The following is an 18,754-nucleotide window of genomic DNA, read 5'->3' on the forward strand; positions in this document are numbered from 1 at the left end:
TCTCTCCTAGAGAGCTTTCCTTCCTACTTCTAGCAGTGCTAGGAAACTTCCCCATGTGCAGGACACTCTAGGAACCACTTACATCTTCTGTAAGGAACAGAATACCTCACACAGGGCAGGCTTTCTGTTCAGCACTTGGACTGAGTGGAAGAGAAGTGTAGATTTGAAGAGCAACAGGTAACATAGTAAATAAGAGGGTCATTTGTAACAAAATCTTGTGGCGCATTGCCTGTAAGAAATGAAGGGCTGCAGCTGGAAAGAACCACACTTTTAATGGTTTTAATGGTCTGAGTGTATCTTTCTGTGTAAGGAGAAGGAAGACCCTACATTTGAACAAAAGGGCACTGTAAAAAGGCAAAGTAATATAGTGTAAATTGATCTCATGTCTTTGCCCTTCTGAAGAAGGGGAAATTGCTCATACTTCCTAAGGAATGTGCAAAGCTCTGACCAGACAGACTAATATTGCTTGGATGTATCTGTTTTATTAAATACCCTAATGGTAGTGAGTAGCACCTCAGTGGAGGAGCAAAGACAAAATGCTGGCCTTGCTGGCATGAGTGAGGATGGATGGTTGCCCACCTGACAGGAGATGTTGGTCATTATCAGTGGTAGAATGTTGGCTGTGAGTTTTCATTAATATTGTCATATTCTTGTAGTCAGTTAAATCTGTCTCATCACACTGGATGAAAGAAAAATCACAGAGCTGTTGCTCTCATGGAACAACTACCAGTGAGTCAGTGAAGTGGGGTGGTGCTTTGTTTACTGGGAGATTGCTGCACAGCTAGGATGTTTTCCTAGCAGCAGAGCTGCAGGAGTGAAACACTCACTTCCACTGCTCTGAGGAAATGCACTGAGGCATAGCTGCTGAATTACTWTCTGTTTATCCAGAGAGAGAGTTTAATATTTTTTCAGCCTCCTGGTCTTGTCTCTGAACCATGGCTATTTGTGCTAGGTAGAAGCACAGCAGGGATTTATTATTTCCTGTGGTCTTGTGTATAAAGGTGCTTAGAGGGTGATGAGGGGAAAACGTGCCTCCTCCAAGTTTAAGTAAGAAGTTTTCCAACTCCACCTACATGTATTCCCCATCAGGAGCTGCCAAAATAAGCTGAGAGGAACCACACACTGAGCTTAACAGCTTCATTGTTTCACTCTGCTCTGTAGGACCGTTGTTCTGCAAGGCGATACTCCTTCTGTATTTCTTCATTAACTTCTGGACTAGAATAACTAGCTTCAGGGTTAATAAAACAGCAACTGTAGCTGAGAAAAACACAAAACTAGTTTTTCAGTTCTTTATACTTGCTGTCTTGGTGGGTGATCTCTGGTAATGTTAACAGGTATTGGAGAACTAGCATGTTACATTCTTAGCATGATAAATAGAAGTGTTATAAATGGATTCAAAAGAAATTAGATAAATTAACGGAAAATGGATTCATCAAGGGCAGCTGAATACAATGGCTGAGATGCAAGCTCTGGTTGAAGAAGTCCATGTCTAGTTTAATTCTAGGACTTGGGAGAACAAACTAAGAGCAAGATTGCCYTTCTCAGTTTCCTTCTGCTCTTGCCTCAGCATCCACTGCCTACTGCCAGTAGAGAGAGGGTATTGAGCTAGATGGACCTTTGCTTTGATTCAGTATGTCAGTTCTGTTTCCTCTTCCCCTGAGGAATCCCAGAGCAGTGTTCAAGAAATGGTGCAATAAATCTCAGAACTTTATTTGTAGGTCAAGAAAGCTATAGTATGCCTATTTTATAGATTGAGATGTATTTATGTAATATTTTACACTAAAGACATGATGACCAAAACCTGTGTTGAACAAGTGGCTACTCAACTTGATTTAAATGACCTGTTCAAGAACAGGTTGGGATTTGAACCTGCATTTTCTGCTCCCTAGCACATTGGTTTGATTCTTAGGTTCAATCATAGATCACACCACAGGGATGAGAGTTGTCCAGGTAGTTTGCTAGTCCTGTTGCAGTGCTTTTGGAGAGATTGACTCTGCATCTGAGTTGCTATTTGGAACTTGCCAGCCTTCATGCAGAAGACAAGTGTTAAAGATATTCATTTAGAAGAGGGAGAACCTGAGCAGCAAGCTTTGGTTGTGTGATTTATGACATAATCGTATGAAGTAAAAACTCCCTGTGGCATAAGTATTGACACTGTTTTGATACACTCAAGCCTTGTTAATCTGCAATTAGCTGATCTATGCACAGAGAGTGTCTTTCCTACATCTTAGCAAGCAGTAATGGGGCTGTATTTGTTGCTTACATTGTAGAGTACTGCTTAGGAGTACTGCTTAGGAGTTTACTATAACAGCTTTCCTGTACACACATAATTCACTGCTAGTAGTTCACCTGTTATTTTATTCTTAGGGAGTCTGTGCAAGTATCAAAGTGACTAAGAGAGAATAGTCTTTTAGATTTTGGAGTTATACAGGGTATTGCCATGAATCAGGTAAGATGAAGTATAGTTTGAAAAGCAGTTCATCCTGYTTAGCATGGAAAATATTTCCTTGTTTATAACTCAATGAACTGGAGAAATCAGTAACATTTTTCAGGTAGATGTGGAGAGAACCATCTGTCTTTTCTAGTGTCTTGTTTCTTTGTATCCTGTAGAATAAGATTCGTATTAGTTGCGTAGATAAGGTCTGTGAACACAGATAACTTTTTTCAGTGAGTTAGTAACTTGCTACATCCCTCTGGAGTGACTGGTCTTCTGTGCATAAGCCCATACGATAAAATATTGGAAAGATAAAGGTAGATATCAATTGTTGTTATTTAGATGTACAGGCATGGCACTTCATCTTTGAAGCTGCTGAGTGCATTTACTTTATCGACTCACATAACACAATGTTTTTTGGTGGGCTGTAAGCAAGTCTTGGACTTCTGGCCTTTAAAAGATAAACTGCTTTCTAAGATGGAAGATCAGTCTAATGAGACTTTTGCAATCGGATCAGTTTTCCCTCTGTTCCAGGCCCTGCTCATGAGTGCTGCACCAAGTGGACCTACATCTCATGATCACAAGCACTAGGTAGTGTGGGTGTATGCGAATGCATACACCTATGCATACACCTGTGCAATAGATAGCTGTAGAAAGCTCTATTTACTTGCTTTATTCCACAACTACAGTTCCCTTCTCTTCCAATTGAAATAGGTCAACTGCTTAGATAAGCAGCTGTCTTTCCTTCTCAGGAAATCTGGCATTYGCTGACCTCAAATCAGTACTCAAGAGCTAACCTGCATTCAGACCTGAGGATGGATCAGCTCGGGTGATTGTGCACCCTTCTTTCAGGGAAAGGGAATCTCTCTGCTAGCCCTATGTAGACATAGCCAAACATGTCTGAATTTGATTTGGAGGCAAGCTTGATGTTTACCTGCTATGCAGAATTTTCTTCAAATCTCTCTTTTTAAAGAACTGGATCCTAATGCAGTTCTGTAATGCAGGTAGGGATATTATAGTGCTGACTCTGAGAAAACATTGATAGAGCATGTTTGTTTCTAAACAAACCTGCACACGCACAGACACAAGTGGGGTTTCTCAGCTGTTCCTCTGCCTGCACCCATGCTGCCGTTTTGGCTAAGCTTCTGCTTCCCACAGCTGATTGCCTGCACTCATCCCTCAGTGCCAAGTGACACTCAGACCTTGGCATGGCCTTTCCTTTCAGCATGTGGGCTGAAACAGGATCACTTGCTGATGCTCTCTCTGTTTCCCTGGCTAAATTTAGGCCTTAAATCAGCCCTGTCTAATTAAAAAGAAAAAAGCATACAAACACTGTTGGCCCATCTCAGTGAAGACAGGTGATATTGTGCTGAGCGTCRAGATGAAACACGGGGAATAGCATTGCAGAAGGCTGAGATATAACTTTGTATCAAGGTTATAACTCCATTTCCATCTTTATGTTGTCCAAAGATACTTCCATTGTCAAACCACTCCGTGTGTTGAATCCATCAACCTAACCTGGGGCAGCCAAGATATACTGAACTGTATCTGAGTAATTTCTTTGCTCCTTGACTTTGCACAGTCTGCCAGAGTGATTTTGAGCGATGTAGATATTCCCTCACGTTTCTTTTTCTGTGCTCTACTCAGTTGCTCTACTTTTCAGCAGCATGTGGTTTTATTGTCTTCCCTTCCCCCCCTTTTCCTCCTTCAGATCATGCAGATCTTTAACTGTATTCTCCTTTTTCCACTCACTTCATTTCATCCAATGTAATAAGTTCAATATTTTAAGTTGTATATGCTGCAATAACTAGCTAAATTTTTTGCTTAATGGCTTAGTTCTAATTTTACCCTGACAAATCTTTCTCAAATCTCAGGCCTTGTCTCCTTCTTCATTCTCTTCCACATCTGGGATTGTACCTGCATTATATGGGTCTTCATATTTCRCTTCCTCTGTCTCTTTAACTGGCCTGCAACACTGTGTAAACCACAGTGGCTACTGAAGAGCAGTGTTGCTATTTCCATATGTTCCTTCTTCCCAGCTCTCCCTGCCCCCATGACTGTTCTTGCCAAGCTTAATTTCATGAGAAAATTCCTTTGCTTTGTTCCTCCTGCATTTTCTTTCTATATCTGTCTTTCTCAAGCTCTTGTTCCYGTTATCTATGAATTTAATTTTTGTTGTTGCATCTGATGCTATTTTGCTCTTATAAATCCCCATGGCAGAAGAACACAGGAGAAAACAAACTGCTAGATTGTGGGCGCGTACTTGTAAAAACATCCAAGGTCCACCTTTTAAGTGACTTCTGCTCTTTATATTTTAGGATCTTTTAGAAATGGGGCTTAGAGTTAGTTTTGAGGCACATAGGCAAGTTTTAATTGGCACAAGTACTTTTGTATTTGTTTGAATCGTGGTGGTGCATGTTGCTTTTCGGATGCTGTGTTGGCAGTTACTTGCTTTGCAGTTTACTCGTGAAGGTGTAAATGTAAGAATCTGAATTCTTYTTGGCCTCTGAATTTCCATGTGAACTCCTTTTACAAAGCCTTCAGTCAGTCTCAAACCAGGAAGATGTGCAAAACAAGGCAATTTCTGTTTGCAGGCRGCTTGTGTGAATATGGGACTTGTGGAGAGAGTTATTTGTGGTTTTTATGCACCATAAATTTTTACTAAGAACACATTTTTCTCTATTTTATTAATCTGATATTGGTTGAGTAATATTTTTCTTTAGACCAACACCAGCGTTTTGGTAACTTCAGCTAACATGCTTACTTTGTCAGTCATTTTGTTATAAATCACTGGTTTYGATGGAGTTGCACTGGATTTGAACCTGATTCTGTGTGTGCAATTAATGTCTGGGAGTTGTTGGGTGAATCTAAGCTGTGAAAACAGGATTAGATGCTGACTACAGTAATATATTCCTAAGTGAGACATACGTCTTGTAGCTACCTGCTTCTCTGGTCATTTGAGGAACTGCTGGAGGCAGAGCTAACCTCCACTGAGCCTGCTCCATGGAGATGGAGGTGCTTGAGCCTGTGCTTAAGCACGAGGCCAGCCAGGGTGCGGGGAGTGATTTGGGGAGCACAGGTTTGTGACAACTGTTAGTGCTATCAGTATCAGATATTTGAAAAATTATTCTGGATTGGTCTTGAGTGGTGGGTAGTTTGTAGGAGAGTTTTCAAGTATTYGTGAGTACAATCCTGTCTTTAGCAAACCAAGTTTCTATGGGCAACATGTTTGGTCAGCAGTGAGTGTTTACTGTATGGTCTCCTATTCCCTAGGCCCAGGGTCTGTGTGCAGCCCACATCAGCCTGTTTTCTGAAGTGTGTTTCCAWCTCACAAGTTCTCAAGGGCTTTTGGTAATGTGAGTGAGAGAATTCAAAGTGCTGTTCAGTTTGTGGCTCTGGCGTATTTGCTTGTGTCGACGAGCGAGTCTCAGCAGAGCTTCCTGATGTCAGGAGCAATGCAGTCTTAGTGCTACAGCAAGTTAGAGGATTTCTCCCCACCTCACCTTGTAGAGCCTGTGGTGGTTTGGATTTTTTGCCTTTTGGGGTGGTGGTTGTATTAGCTGGAGAGCTGGGGGCTGCAGTTCCCAARGTCAGAGGTAAATGGAGTAACTGGAGCTGCTGTTGTGGGTACAGGGACTGGCAGTGCACTGTGCGTGGGCTGATGCAACCCTGGTGCTGAGGACTGGGGTTCACAGCACACCAAGCTTGTGCTTGGGGTGGAGTGGGATGCTGTGCTGGGGGGTATTGAATGGGAAGGGAGAAGGGAACCTTTCCTTTCTGCCCTGATTTCTAAAACACATTTGTTCTCTAAAATTTCTTGCAGTTGTTTCCTTTCCACAGTGACCTGAATGTTTCTCTGCAGATTACTAAACAAAGGAGAAAAATGTTCAAATCACACACGCAAAAGAGGAAAATGGCACATCGTTTTCCCCTAGGTCAAGCAGGGAGTTATGTGTAGGTTGATAGTACCAGCTGTCTCTGCTTCTCTGTGTAGTGTGGGATCTTTTCTTGCAACTTTCCCTTAAACATGCAAGGCCTAGATTTGTTTTGATTCCCTAAATTCTCAGCAAGCTTACACCAGCCTTTGCTGTTTCCATCGGAGGCTTTCAGTTCCAGGTTGTTGATCGTGATCCTGCCGAACTCTGGCAGATGCTCAGAGCTGGTATGGCTGGTGGGTTATTGACAGAAGTTTGAAGTTCAAATCCAGACCCTCACAGAAATGACCCTTAAAAAAGGATTTGCCTGGACTGCTTCATGACCCCCTTTGAGCACAGTATGGTTTTACAGAGGAGGGCAAAATGTTATCTTATGCTCTCCAGTGATGAAAACAGCAATTCTGCCTGCTGCTTGTATGGACAATGGGAAAGGGATCAATGTTTTATACAGCTTCTCTTGCTCTTCATCTGTGCAAAGGCCAAGAGGTAACTAGGTGTTCGATTGCAGTTTTTTGTTTGATCATAACATGTATACTTTTTCTGCCTGGCTCAGATTTGTCCAAAGCTGATGGAGCTATCTTGCTATAAAGAAGTTTTGGGAGTTTTTCCTCTAAGTTTGCTTAGCTTTGAAGACTACTCTCCAGCTCTGAGCCCTCATAGAGAGCAGGGAGAAGAGCAGTCCCCCTGGAGCCCTGCGCAGCAGTGGGATTTTTGAGAGAGGAAGGGGAGGAGATATCTGTGAGGTCTGTGTAGACAGGATGGAGCCTCAAGTCAGTGCCTCATAAAGACCCTTGAAAAGTACGGGGAAGGAACAGAAACCATTATTCTAGTCAATATGTTAAGACAGAACTTCTGAATGGGTTTCAGCCTTGGGACTAGTGTGTGGCTTAGCAGCATATATCTCTGAACTCTTAAACTCCTGCCTTGTCCTCCAAAATGACTAGGGTGTTGTGTGCAAAGGGAAGGTAGCGATAGTGAGGAGATCCGATCTGCCCCTGGAGCTAAGTGCCCTGTCAGGTGTCAGCAGAACATTGAAGCAGGGTGTCTAATAACTTGAGTTACATTGCAGAGCAAGCAAGATCTGAGGTTTCTCCCTTCGATACAGCACAGTGTAATTTGTGATCCTGAACTATTCATATCACCTAGATTTGGCAGCAAATAGCATAGCAGCTGAGTGATTTAGCAGATAAAATATTCATGTTTTGTGGAAGCTGCTAGCCTTACGCTGGAAAGAGGAAAATTTGCTGCCTTTCCTGTTCATGTGAATTTCTGCCAAATGTTCATTCTTTCCACTGTACGTTGCATTTTCATAATGGGCTTAGAGGGTGATCTGATGGAGGCTGTGTTTTGCTGCAATACGCTTCCTTAGAATGGGAGTATCTTCATGTAACCCAGCATACTTATTTCATGTTTTGCAGTCTTGAGGCTGCCAGCATCGGATTCATCATCATCATAGACAGACGACGGGACAAATGGAGTGCAGTCAAGGCATCCCTGACGCGAATAGCAGTAAGTGCCTACCTTTGTGTTTTATCTTCTAGAAATTAAAATTATCTACTGAATTTTCAGCACAGGATGTAGTCTCGTGAGCTCACTTTTAGCTCCTTTATTTTTTTTGTTGATGCAGTTTCTCTCTAACCCCTGAGCTCATGAGTGTTAACTAGGAGATGGAGGAAGCTGCAGTAACAGATTGCCAACCTTGTTTACTCATGAATTAGGACAGATTTCTTACTTGTCAGGCCAGATTTGTTATTTGCCAGGGTGACTGTGCTATAAATTCTAATGGTCTGGAGTGGGTTCCTGTAAGTAAGAGTGTAGCAGAGACTCCCTTCTCTGCGCCAAGTGAGGAGTGACGGCGTGGCCTGCTTGTAATAGAAAGATCCCAAGGGATTTATGTGTATGTGGCAGTAGGTGATCTGTCAGAAACTCTTAATAGCTTCTTATATCTTATTTGGGCAAGTCAGAGTTAAGAAGCTGATTTTCAGTGCTACTAAAGCAGCTGTTGTTACATGTGTATTATCTAGAAYGTCTGCTGTTTAAGGAGCCCGGGATTTTATGTAGCACTCAGTATACTGCCTTTGAGATATAGGGTAGAGGAATATCCAAGGTGACTTTAAATCACCTCAGGGAATGTGGACAGAATCTGTTTTCATTCGTTGTTCTTTTTAGTTGCCCTCTCTTAGAAATAGTTCTTTTTTATGCTTTGTGAGCTTCTTTTATATGCTTTATGAGCTCAGGGAAGGACTGTGTGAGTGAACTGGGCCAAGCCTGATGAAAGTGCTGAGTGCCTATGTGTGGGAAACATAGGAGGTTAAAAAGTAGATTTTAAAAAACCTTTCCAGGATGTGAAGATAGGTCCGTTTGGGGAATCCATCTGTGCCACCTGCTTCCTTCACACAGTCAAATGTAGGCAACCAGTTTTTTGTAGGTAGCTGCTTTTGCCCTCTAGTGGCTGCAGTCTAAAAAAGGGGGAAACCTATGGGGCAGTGGTGGAAAAGAAATCTGAAGTGCTTCACATCTGGGAGCAGGAAGGGAGAAGGGACTGCTGATGCAGAAGCTTCAGAGCTCTGTGCTTAATCTCTGTCAAAAACCAGCATATGACTGGGTAGTAAAATCCAGGAGCTAGTCTTTGCTCTGATTTCAGGAAATTGTGACATTTGGCGTGTATTGAATGGACCAGCTGATACAATTAACAGCTGAACAGGCCAAGGGATCAGTATGTCCTACCTGCTTTACCCCTATTAAGAAACACTTAAGTAAAGATTCCCTGGGCCCTCCTGTATGGGAGAGTTGTGCCTTCTAATATTTTTGTATTCCTTGCAGGGAGCATTTCCAGGAAACCTGCAGCTGGTGTTTGTCCTGCGACCYTCTCGCTTTATCCAAAGGACAATCGCTGACATTGGCATTAAACTCTATCGAGATGACTTTAAAATGAAGGTACCGGTAAGCATGCGTTTTTTTGTCCATGTGTACTCCTTATCTCCATGTCTACAGTTTCTAGGTGTCAGCAGATTTCTCATAACTAGTAATTAACATTCGATTGCAAGTGGCAGGTGGGGACTTTGATCTGGATCTGCGTAGTGTATACGATGTCAGTAGAGATTCAACTGAAACCTGAAAGACATCAAACAAGCTTTGAGATACACATGGGAACATTTGCAGCTAGCTTCATTAACTGGATCACAGAACATATATTTGCTCTCATTTCAGTGATAGGAACATACTGGAAAGGAGCAATGGTTTACTTAAGTTGTGTTTGTGGGATTTTACTCCCATTAGTTGCAATAATGCCAAAGAATTAAGTATCACATTTTGTTTTACAGCRTTTTGATACATGTATCCCCATGCAGCTCAGTCCAGCTATAAAGTGCGACTGGGTTTAAGTACTGTCGTTTTAGCTCTTAACTCAGTGGAGCTGTTCCTCAGCTGTAGGCAGAGGTAGATCTTCTCCCTCCAGTGACAAATGCAGGTGGTTAGGGCAACCAAACTGCGAAGGGCTAAGGCTGAACTCTGCACTGTTTTATGTGTCATCCATGGGACTGTTGACAACCTGACGGTGCCCTGGTTACGTGCTTGCAGGGAATTGCCTATTTATAGTATCTTGTATGTCCCCACCCACTTAAGGTTCAAAGCTTGCTTTTTACTTCCTTTTCTATGTACTTGACATGTGCCGTGGGTTGATGAGAATGTGATTTGAAGCAGGTTRTCAAACCCGAGACAATTTAAGTTTTATATTATTCTGTGAGAGCTCTTTTTGGAGCTGTTCTAACTGCATGTTTGCCTGTGGTTTCAGGGCATTTTATAAAATTAAATGATGATTATTAATAGTATTTCATCTTGGAACAGACTCACACTGTTCCATAATGACTTTACTAGAGTAATTTCACATCATTGTTTGGGATTTTGCTCCAGGTTTTAATGTTTTACAAAAGCCCCTTGGCTCTTCTCCAGTGATTACTAGACTCTGTCAATATCTAGGTTTTAAGTTCAGAWGTTTAACACACTTCTTGCTTCTGCTGAAGTAAGAGACAGAAGCTCATTTATTACAGTGAATACAGAAAATGAACTGTGAATATTTATTCCTACATAAATCCATATTGTGGATTAAATAGTACCATTGTCTGTAGGTTGGCAAGGGTACCTTCTCAGTACTAAAAGCAAAATTGATATAAAAATACATGTTTAATTACAAAGCAAAATCTTTTAATTTTATAGCACTTAAATTTTTTAAAAGAATTTTTTAAAATGGATGCTCCTGTATTTAATAAGCCACAGTTTGTTACCATAGCAACCACCATACTAGCATTTGCTAGCAGTTCAGCATTTTCTGTACTTTCAGCAATTTATTTGATGACAGTGTGTCTTTTCAAATCCAAGTTTGAAACTTCCAAGTTTGGAAGGGAGGGTACTTGCAGGCAAGGATCAAGAACTGCATTAAGTATTAAATACAGACAGAAAAGTCAAGATGTGAATTTGTTTTTTTTAGTCCTTTTGGACATCCAAGTTTTGAGCCACCTTGAGTATTTTCACATGGCCCTTAGAGAGCAGTCTTACAAAAAACTAGGAACCTAGTGTGCTTGCTGCTACATCTGCCTACCTTCTGCACACGTATCTGCGGGCAGGCCGTCAGAGTTATACGTAGCCTGCCCTTATATGCCTGGTGATACCCTATGTTGCCTGGTGCTGTGTGCTAATGGTGCCTGAGGTTCCTGGGGTCTGCCATGCTCTCTTTCAGCTGCATTTGCAGCTTACCTCAAAAAGATCATCTAGATATGCACCCACATAGCTCAGTTTTAGAGCTGCTAAAGTTATTGAGAGAGAGATCCATCTGTTCCCCTTCAAAACAGCATCCTGCATGGCAAGCCTAAGAGCAGGGCCAAAGAGTGTTGTTCCTAAGGGAGATATCCTTACTGAATGAACTGTACACATCAATACCATTTTTGAATACCGGCATCATCCTTTAGTGTTGTCAGAGTGCCAAATGCACAGTACGTACATATCTGCAAACAGCTTAAYGTCTTAACTGGGCCAAGGATAGGTTGCATTTTCTATCACAACTGCAAATGAATAAGGGCTAGACCAGGAACATTCGGAAGAGGTTACAAGAATATGGTGTGCATTTGGTAAGAAAACACAGAGTTATCTGAGCTATCGGAATGCAAATATGTTCAGTAAAATAGATCTGCTGACTTATATCAACATTGGATTGAATACAAACCAGAAGATCAAACAGGAGCAAGAAAGAGAGATTAAAATAATAAAACCAGACACAACACGGAAATGCAGGATTTATATAACTTACTGGTTGATAAAACCTGCTGAAGGAAATTTCTATTGGGAGAGTTATTTGAGAAATAAACAAGATATAAAAATATTGGAGGTACACAAGGGTTCACCTATTATAAAATCTGGTAATTCATAGATAGAGCTCTCATTCTGCAGCTTATGTTGCWGTAGAATGGTGGTTTTTCACTCTGGCAAGGAGTGTGAGGCATGCTAGTACTTTGTAAGATCTGTTTCTTAGGCAGATGCTGTATGGCTGTCAGTGATTCTCCTGCAGAGATGCCTGTGAGAGGAGATAGCACCATATCTGGCTATATTAATAGATTTGCTTCGTCTCTTGTGCTGAATGTATCAGGTTAAAACAAACATCTTCACAGCAGCAAAATGCATAACAGTGTGTTTCTGTAATTTCAGTGAAGTTTGGGGCATCAAAAGATTTCTGACTTGTCAGCAAACACACTGTTAAGGAAGAGCTACAAAACAATTAAGACTTAGGACTTCTCAAAGGTGCTCTGCAATTCAGAAGTAGTGCATAGACTTCACGCTTCAGGCTGAGGTTAATCCAAGATGATCTAGCTTTTTGAGTTTCTGGCTAAGATCATCACAAAGCAGCTTTTGGTTTTATGTTCAGGGAATATCTTTGCCTTTAGCTTTGACCGAGGCACTCGGTAGCTTGTTCAGCCTAGAGAAGGGAAGGCTGGGAGGGGGGCAACCTAATAACAGCTTGCCAATATCTGAGCAGGTTGCTGAGGAGGTAGAGCCAGGTTGTACTTTGCAGGAGGAAAAGAGATAATGGACATGAAGTCAAACAGGAGTGGTTGCAACTCGATATAAGGAAAAACATCATGAGAATGATCAAGCAGTGTAATAGACTGCCCAGAGAAGCGATACAGTCCCAGTTCTGGGAACTTATTAAGATTCAGTTGAATATAACCCTGAACAACCTGGTCTGATGTCATAGCTGATGCACCTTTGAGAAAGCTGGGCTATAGACCTGAGACTCCTGCCAGCCTCAATTAATCCAGGAAGATTCTGTAACAAAAATCAGCTTACAAACTTGTTCAGACTTGTTCTCAAGACTCTTCTCACAGCACTGTTTAGCTTAAAATACACATCTTCTTACCTCTAAACATCTGTGCTCATCTCATCATCCACAGAGTGTTTGCTCTGACCTTAACTCTTTCTGTTGGAATTAATGCATGCTAACAGGTATAGCCATTTGCCTTTTCCTTAAACCACAGAGCCAAGTAATACATTTGACACATTTGTTAAAGCCTAARGTTTAAGATTTGTAGTCATTTGTGCTCAACACCTTGTTTTTCTGTTGTTGGAGTCATAGAGTGTTTTCTAGCTATTAGGATGACGAAGTATATTTAAATTCATGTATGTTTTTTGCATAACCGCTTGTGTCTTGTGTTGTTAGAGACAACATTTACAGAGCTAGCCAAAAAGTAATAATGCTTTCCTGAAACTTAATGCAAATCAGTTTTTGCTTTCATTTAAGTAGGTCTCATGATAAGAAGGTGGTTTAAAATGAGAATGGGAATTTAGGCTTTTCTCTCCTTCTCCTCACATCATGATAAAAAAGGAAAAGCACCACTCAGTGAGCACACAGAGACATAAAACAGTGCAAGTGAAAGGAAAGTTTTGTTCCTAGTGATCTATACTTTTGTTTCACAGTAAATAACAATTACCTACAAAATATAGAGATGCTTAGATGAAATTTTAAGTGAATATTGTAAATACCATACTTCTCTTGTTGTATGTGTAAAATGGCTGCATCCTCTGCCTAGCAGGGAGCAAGATGGTATCGGTTTATGGGTAGCTCAAAAAAGGCCATGTGCATGTTGAGAAGGCAAAATCTATTGGAAATAAACTGTGGCCATTATATGAATAAATACAAGATAACTTACTGCCTATAGTGGAATTGCACTTTAATTGTATATGGTAAAGGCAAATTCTAGGAGCTTAGGAAGAGTGATTGAAAGGGCTCATCTTTCTCTCAGTTAATCCGTAGTGTTTGGGTTCATCATTTCAGATCATCATGTTAAATTCTGTCTCCGATCTACATGGTTATATCGACAAAAGTCAGCTGACCCGGGAGCTGGGAGGAACCCTGGAGTATGGCCACAGTCAGTGGATACATCACCGAACTGTGAGTGTTRGTGGTGTTCTTACTCATGGCTGCACCTAGGAGTAACCAGATGACCATAGAGCAAACATCAAGGAATAACTTTCCAACTACWTTTCAGCCTGCATATTTTACTAGGGACTAATGAAAAGGGAAAGCTATGACACAAAGAAAGAAAAATAAATGCCGCGAAAGCTTGTATTAGAAATAGTAATTTGTATTTCAGTGTGAAGCTGGACTAGAGTCTGATAATGCCAATATTCCTGCTCAGCGAGTCCTGTGGGCACATTCTTAACTTTTGAATACTTTTGAATATTTGATAAAATTCATAGGTCTTCAGCTCATGGTTGAAGTTGAACATGTGTTTTAGCACTTTACTGAATCAAAGTTCAAAATTTTCACTTTACTGAGCAATTATATCCATGTTTTTGAGAGGAAAAAAATACTCAGGGTACTGGATTTTATTGTCCTTTGTTTTCATCTCTGTGCTGTGTAAACACACACTCCAGCTGGGTCTCATTTTCAGTAACTTGAGAACAATTAATAATTGCAGGAAGGCAGAAAGGCTTTTGGTTTTGTTGACTTTTAGGAAACTTGTTACACGTTTGATAGTTCCTTTTYTTTTTTGGATTGGTTAACACCTCTCAGTGGCTGATCTTCAAAACAGTGTAAACAATTCATTATGATGCCCAGAAAAGGTGTCAGCTTACAAAAACCAGATTTCGGAGYATTAACAGCCAAAATGTTGTCTCATCCTGTCTGAGTGAAAAGATGCAGAGTTGAGTCCTGATACTGGAAACTGAGTTAATTTCCCTGAGGCTGTAAGCAGCGTTTGCATCCATCTGTGTGGGTCTACCTGCAAGATCAGAGCATCAGAGCTTAGATCTAAATAATGCCAATTTTTGCTGTGTTCTGAGCAAGCTGTTGCTGACCTGCAAAATAAGTTTAAAACTCAGAACTTTTCTGAGAGCTTGCAAAAAGTCCAAGCTGCTTATACTGTTTGCTTGTTTATGAGGCTTTAATATTTTSTATGTACTAAACCAATACTCTCGTAGAGTAAAATCATGTCACTTTGCTGGTATCACGTCCGTGCTTTGCTGTCCTCACAAAAATGTGTTTTACTCTCCTTGAGAACCACCAAATGCTTCAGGCTTYCAAGTGCACAAATGCAGAATCTGAGTTTCCTTTCTAACACTGGCTCATTACCTTCATAGCTTTGCTGGCTGCAGGGAGGTTAGGATTGAGATAGAGAGTGAACRGGCCTATATGTCAAAAGTATGAAAAACAGGAAACTGTCCTTTTAGGAGAGGTAAGTCTGAAGAAATCATCTGTGTGAGTTTTCAAATAGCTAAAGCCTTTAAAAGGGAGGAGTGTGGGTAAAAGGAGATACAGAAAAGGGTGTATTGTTTATCAAAAGCAGAAGATTACCTAAGAGGGTAGAGTGAGGCTGAAGATACAGCTTGGTAAAAGATGGCCAGTTAGTTAAGATTTGAGATGAGCATGGATATGTAACTCTCACATCTGTGTTACATTTATTTGAGTGTTTTTACCAAGCGCAGAGACTTGAAAACAAAATTGCAATCACAGCTTAGGAATATGAAACAATTTGTTGCTTGGTGCACAGGAATGGACTGGGGCCAGCATACTACTGGGCTGGGCACTGATGGGCTCACCATGCCTCGTGCTGCCGGTCAAATCTCTGCTCTGTCATTCAGGGAAATGTCGGTCTCTTTTGCACCTTGAAACAGATTGACCTTCGAACTTGCTGAGCCACTGTCCTCATTGCTTTTGCTGTTTCTCTTAGTGGTCTCATATCTTGTCCTACCAGGACTTTTTTGTGAAACAGCTTTAAGTTGTTACTGGGTAGTAGTGACTAAGCAATCTCACTGCATTGTTTTTTGTTTCTACTTTCTTACCTTTAATGACTTAGTAACCTATGAGCTCTCCTGCTCACGGAGTACATTTTTGGCTTTAGTAAACTGGGTCTTCAGTTGTGGATGGCTCTGTCTCTGTAACAATCAGAAGTGTGATATCTCAGCCAATTTTAATACAGTAATTTCAGCACTGAGAATGGCAGGCTTCAGTTGCTATGCATTGGTGTATGTGGGTCTGTGCTGCAGAAAGCACGCAGGAATTTATGGTGGGGAGGGGTAGGAAAGAAGGCTATGAACCCTCCTAGCATTGCCTGGTTTAGGGCAAGTTTCAGATCACATGATGAGGCAGCTATGTATGTTTGTAAAACAGTTTCTCTCTGCAGTTTCTAAAGAAGGAGCTACCTCTGATTAGCTTTTCCACAGAGCCCATTGCATAGTTCTGACTGTTGTGGTTGTGAATGAGGCATTCCTATTATTGCTGCAGAAAGGAATGCAACTTTCAACAGCTGTGTAGTAGTTGACTGGGTGTAAAAGCACCCCTAGTGCTGTCGACTGACTCAAACCATAGGATGGTCAAGATCAGATAGTATAAAGAATAAAGAGCTATAAGGGATAATATATTTTTTCACTGCCCCTGAAGAAATTAGGATGTGACCATGAAAAAAAATCCATGTGCAGTTACTTGCTATGAGATGCAAAGGTTTTAATTGTATCTTGTGAGTCTGAAATTTTACTCTGAAAAGGTAACATTCTTACTAAGCGTTCCTCACTTTCACTTTCTTCAATAAAACCACAAAATTCTGAAAGTTTTCTGTTGGTGTACCCAAGTGATAGAGAAGCAGCAATGCTGCAATGAATGCATGCATTTTCAACTGTGTTTGTGGTAAATTATTTTTTTATTTGTGTACTAATATGAACAGATGGGAGGGAGTGACTGGAATACATCAAATACAGATAGACAGGATTGAGATGCACAGCTTGAGACAGATTGCTGCTGAGTGAACTGTATAAATATAAATTTGAAAAGGCTTTGTCCTACGTGCTTTTGGTCTCCCCTCAGCTTAAATAAGCCTTAATTAAAAATCTTTAAAAACAACAGATTCTCCCAGCAAGCATGGGCAGAGAATGTGAAGTTTCAGTCTTGACTTTAAAGCTGATGCCCACTGTGGTTTTATGTCTGTTAAATTCTGGGAGTTCCCCAGCTAGTTTATGGAGATGAACTTGTAGATCTGCGAAAATATCATTTGTGGCACAGGAGTTGATCTGTAACTTGTAGCAGATCTACCCGCAGAAGGGCAACTTGGCCAGCTTTAGAGGCATGTGATACTTGCAGCCCACTATGCCTGAAGGACTAAGCCTTGTTACCAAGCTAAGGGAAAATAACCAGTCTGTAACTCTGATGCTTCTGCTTTTCTAGGCTATTGAAAACTTTGCAATGACAGTAAAAACAACAGCACAGATGTTACAGACCTTYGGAACAGACCTAGCAGAGACTGAACTTCCCAACGATGTGCAGTGCACGGAGGAGCTCCTCTCTGCCCATGCTGGCCATCACAGCAAGCTGAAGGTGAATGTTGTTGCGTGGTGACAGCCCTATCGGTGTGATGTATGATTTTTGATTTAGTAAAATTTTCTGCTATCATTTGGGAGTCCATCAGCTGGAACAACTGAACGGGAGAGAAACCTGGGTTCAGGAGGTTGATCTGATGCAACTGTGAAAAAGGACTCTTTACAGTTTCAGGAACAATAGAACAGGGAAGTACCAGTGCTACTATATAAGAGGTTGTGGTGGGATCACATCTAAGACAAGGTGAACTCTTGATGAAGAGTTCATCAGAAGAGAGAAACTCACACTGGAGCAGATGTAGAGAACATCTGTGAGGATAAGCCAGGCATAGACAGACTGATCAACTAAATGAYGACTGTCATACTATAAGAGAAATTTAAAAAAAAAGAAAAAAAAGTTGAGGCATGCTTAACTTCATAGAGTAGGATGCAGAAGAAAACATTTTGATTTTGTTGTTAACAAGCACCTCAGGATTAGACATAAGTAAAAATCTCTGTTTCAGTTATCTAAGCACAGGATCAAAAAAGATCATGAGCTTAGGCTGGATATGAAGAACAGATTTTTACCCATCAAAACAGTGAGGTTCTGGAACATTCCTCCTGTAAGAGAAAGGGAGCAAACAACCTGATTAGTTTTGAGATGGCATTTCATTGGGTTTTTGAAAGGGCTATAAAGTTGCCTGGAGTAAGCAGATCTGTCCCAGCTCTGTGTTTGTGTTGCTTTAAACAGAATTTGCTAGCTGTACTGATTCTGCCTTGGGGAGGATAGGAAATAAATAAACAGATAGTAGGAAATAAATAAGCAAATATTCATTCTCCTTCCCCAGCAGGCATGTGACAATGTAATAATTGTCTTCAGAGCCTTAGGAACTGCAACAGCTGGCAGAAAAATCTTGCAGGGGTTTTGCCAAGTACTGGAGACTGGACTGAAAGAMTACTCAGACTTCATGAGGCTGCTAGACAACCTTGTCTCTATTGTTTTTAGTCAAAAAAGAATGGTTTTAGCTCATGCTGGAGCCTGGCTCTTACCATCAGTTTCCCCTCAGGTCACATTAGTAGTAGTAGCCATCTTAACATACTGTGGCGCGGTGCTCTGCAGCTGGGATATGAACCATTTCCCTGGCTGCTTTAGCTGTGTCTGTGCTAGTCCTTTCCAGYGAAGTTGGGAGATTAGAGCAGATAAAGCAGTAGTTAATGTGCACTCGTGCCTATGTCCCAGCACAGGGAGAGGTGATCAGTCTTGTGTGGCAGCAGAAAGGATCCCTGCAAAAGGCTGATAGCCAGGTATTTCCATGCCAGCACCCTGCGGACTGTGCTGCTGAAAACAACGTGCAGGAAGAAAGTGCAGTGACAGAAAATTTGGGTAAAAGATTCAGTGATGTGAAAGTGAATACTTCATTAACTTGCAGAATGAGCATAAGGGCTTTCTACCCTCTGGTTTTCCACTCATGTAGACCCCTTTCAGCTGGTGCTACTGCATGAGTGGTGTTCTGTCCTGTTCTCTTCCAGCTGACGTGAACTATAGCACCTC

The 18,754-nt window shown here is 41.2% G+C and overlaps 1 protein-coding gene across 1 annotated transcript in view; it reads left to right on the plus strand.

Moving 5' to 3' along the window:
• MCF2L2 (MCF.2 cell line derived transforming sequence-like 2) overlaps nucleotides 1-18,754 on the plus strand; it is a 142,353-nt gene that overhangs the window by 13,768 nt on the left and 109,831 nt on the right. The window contains exons 4-7 of the mRNA XM_085307105.1: nucleotides 7,788-7,878; nucleotides 9,193-9,312; nucleotides 13,691-13,807; nucleotides 17,075-17,224. Coding sequence (XP_085163231.1) covers nucleotides 7,788-7,878; nucleotides 9,193-9,312; nucleotides 13,691-13,807; nucleotides 17,075-17,224 — 478 coding nt within the window. The remainder of the gene's footprint in view (nucleotides 1-7,787; nucleotides 7,879-9,192; nucleotides 9,313-13,690; nucleotides 13,808-17,074; nucleotides 17,225-18,754) is intronic.

The sequence above is a fragment of the Rhea americana genome, unplaced genomic scaffold, assembly GCF_003343005.1.
Source record: "Rhea americana isolate MKP2758 unplaced genomic scaffold, rheAme1 scaffold_253, whole genome shotgun sequence".
NCBI lineage: Eukaryota > Metazoa > Chordata > Aves > Rheiformes > Rheidae > Rhea > Rhea americana.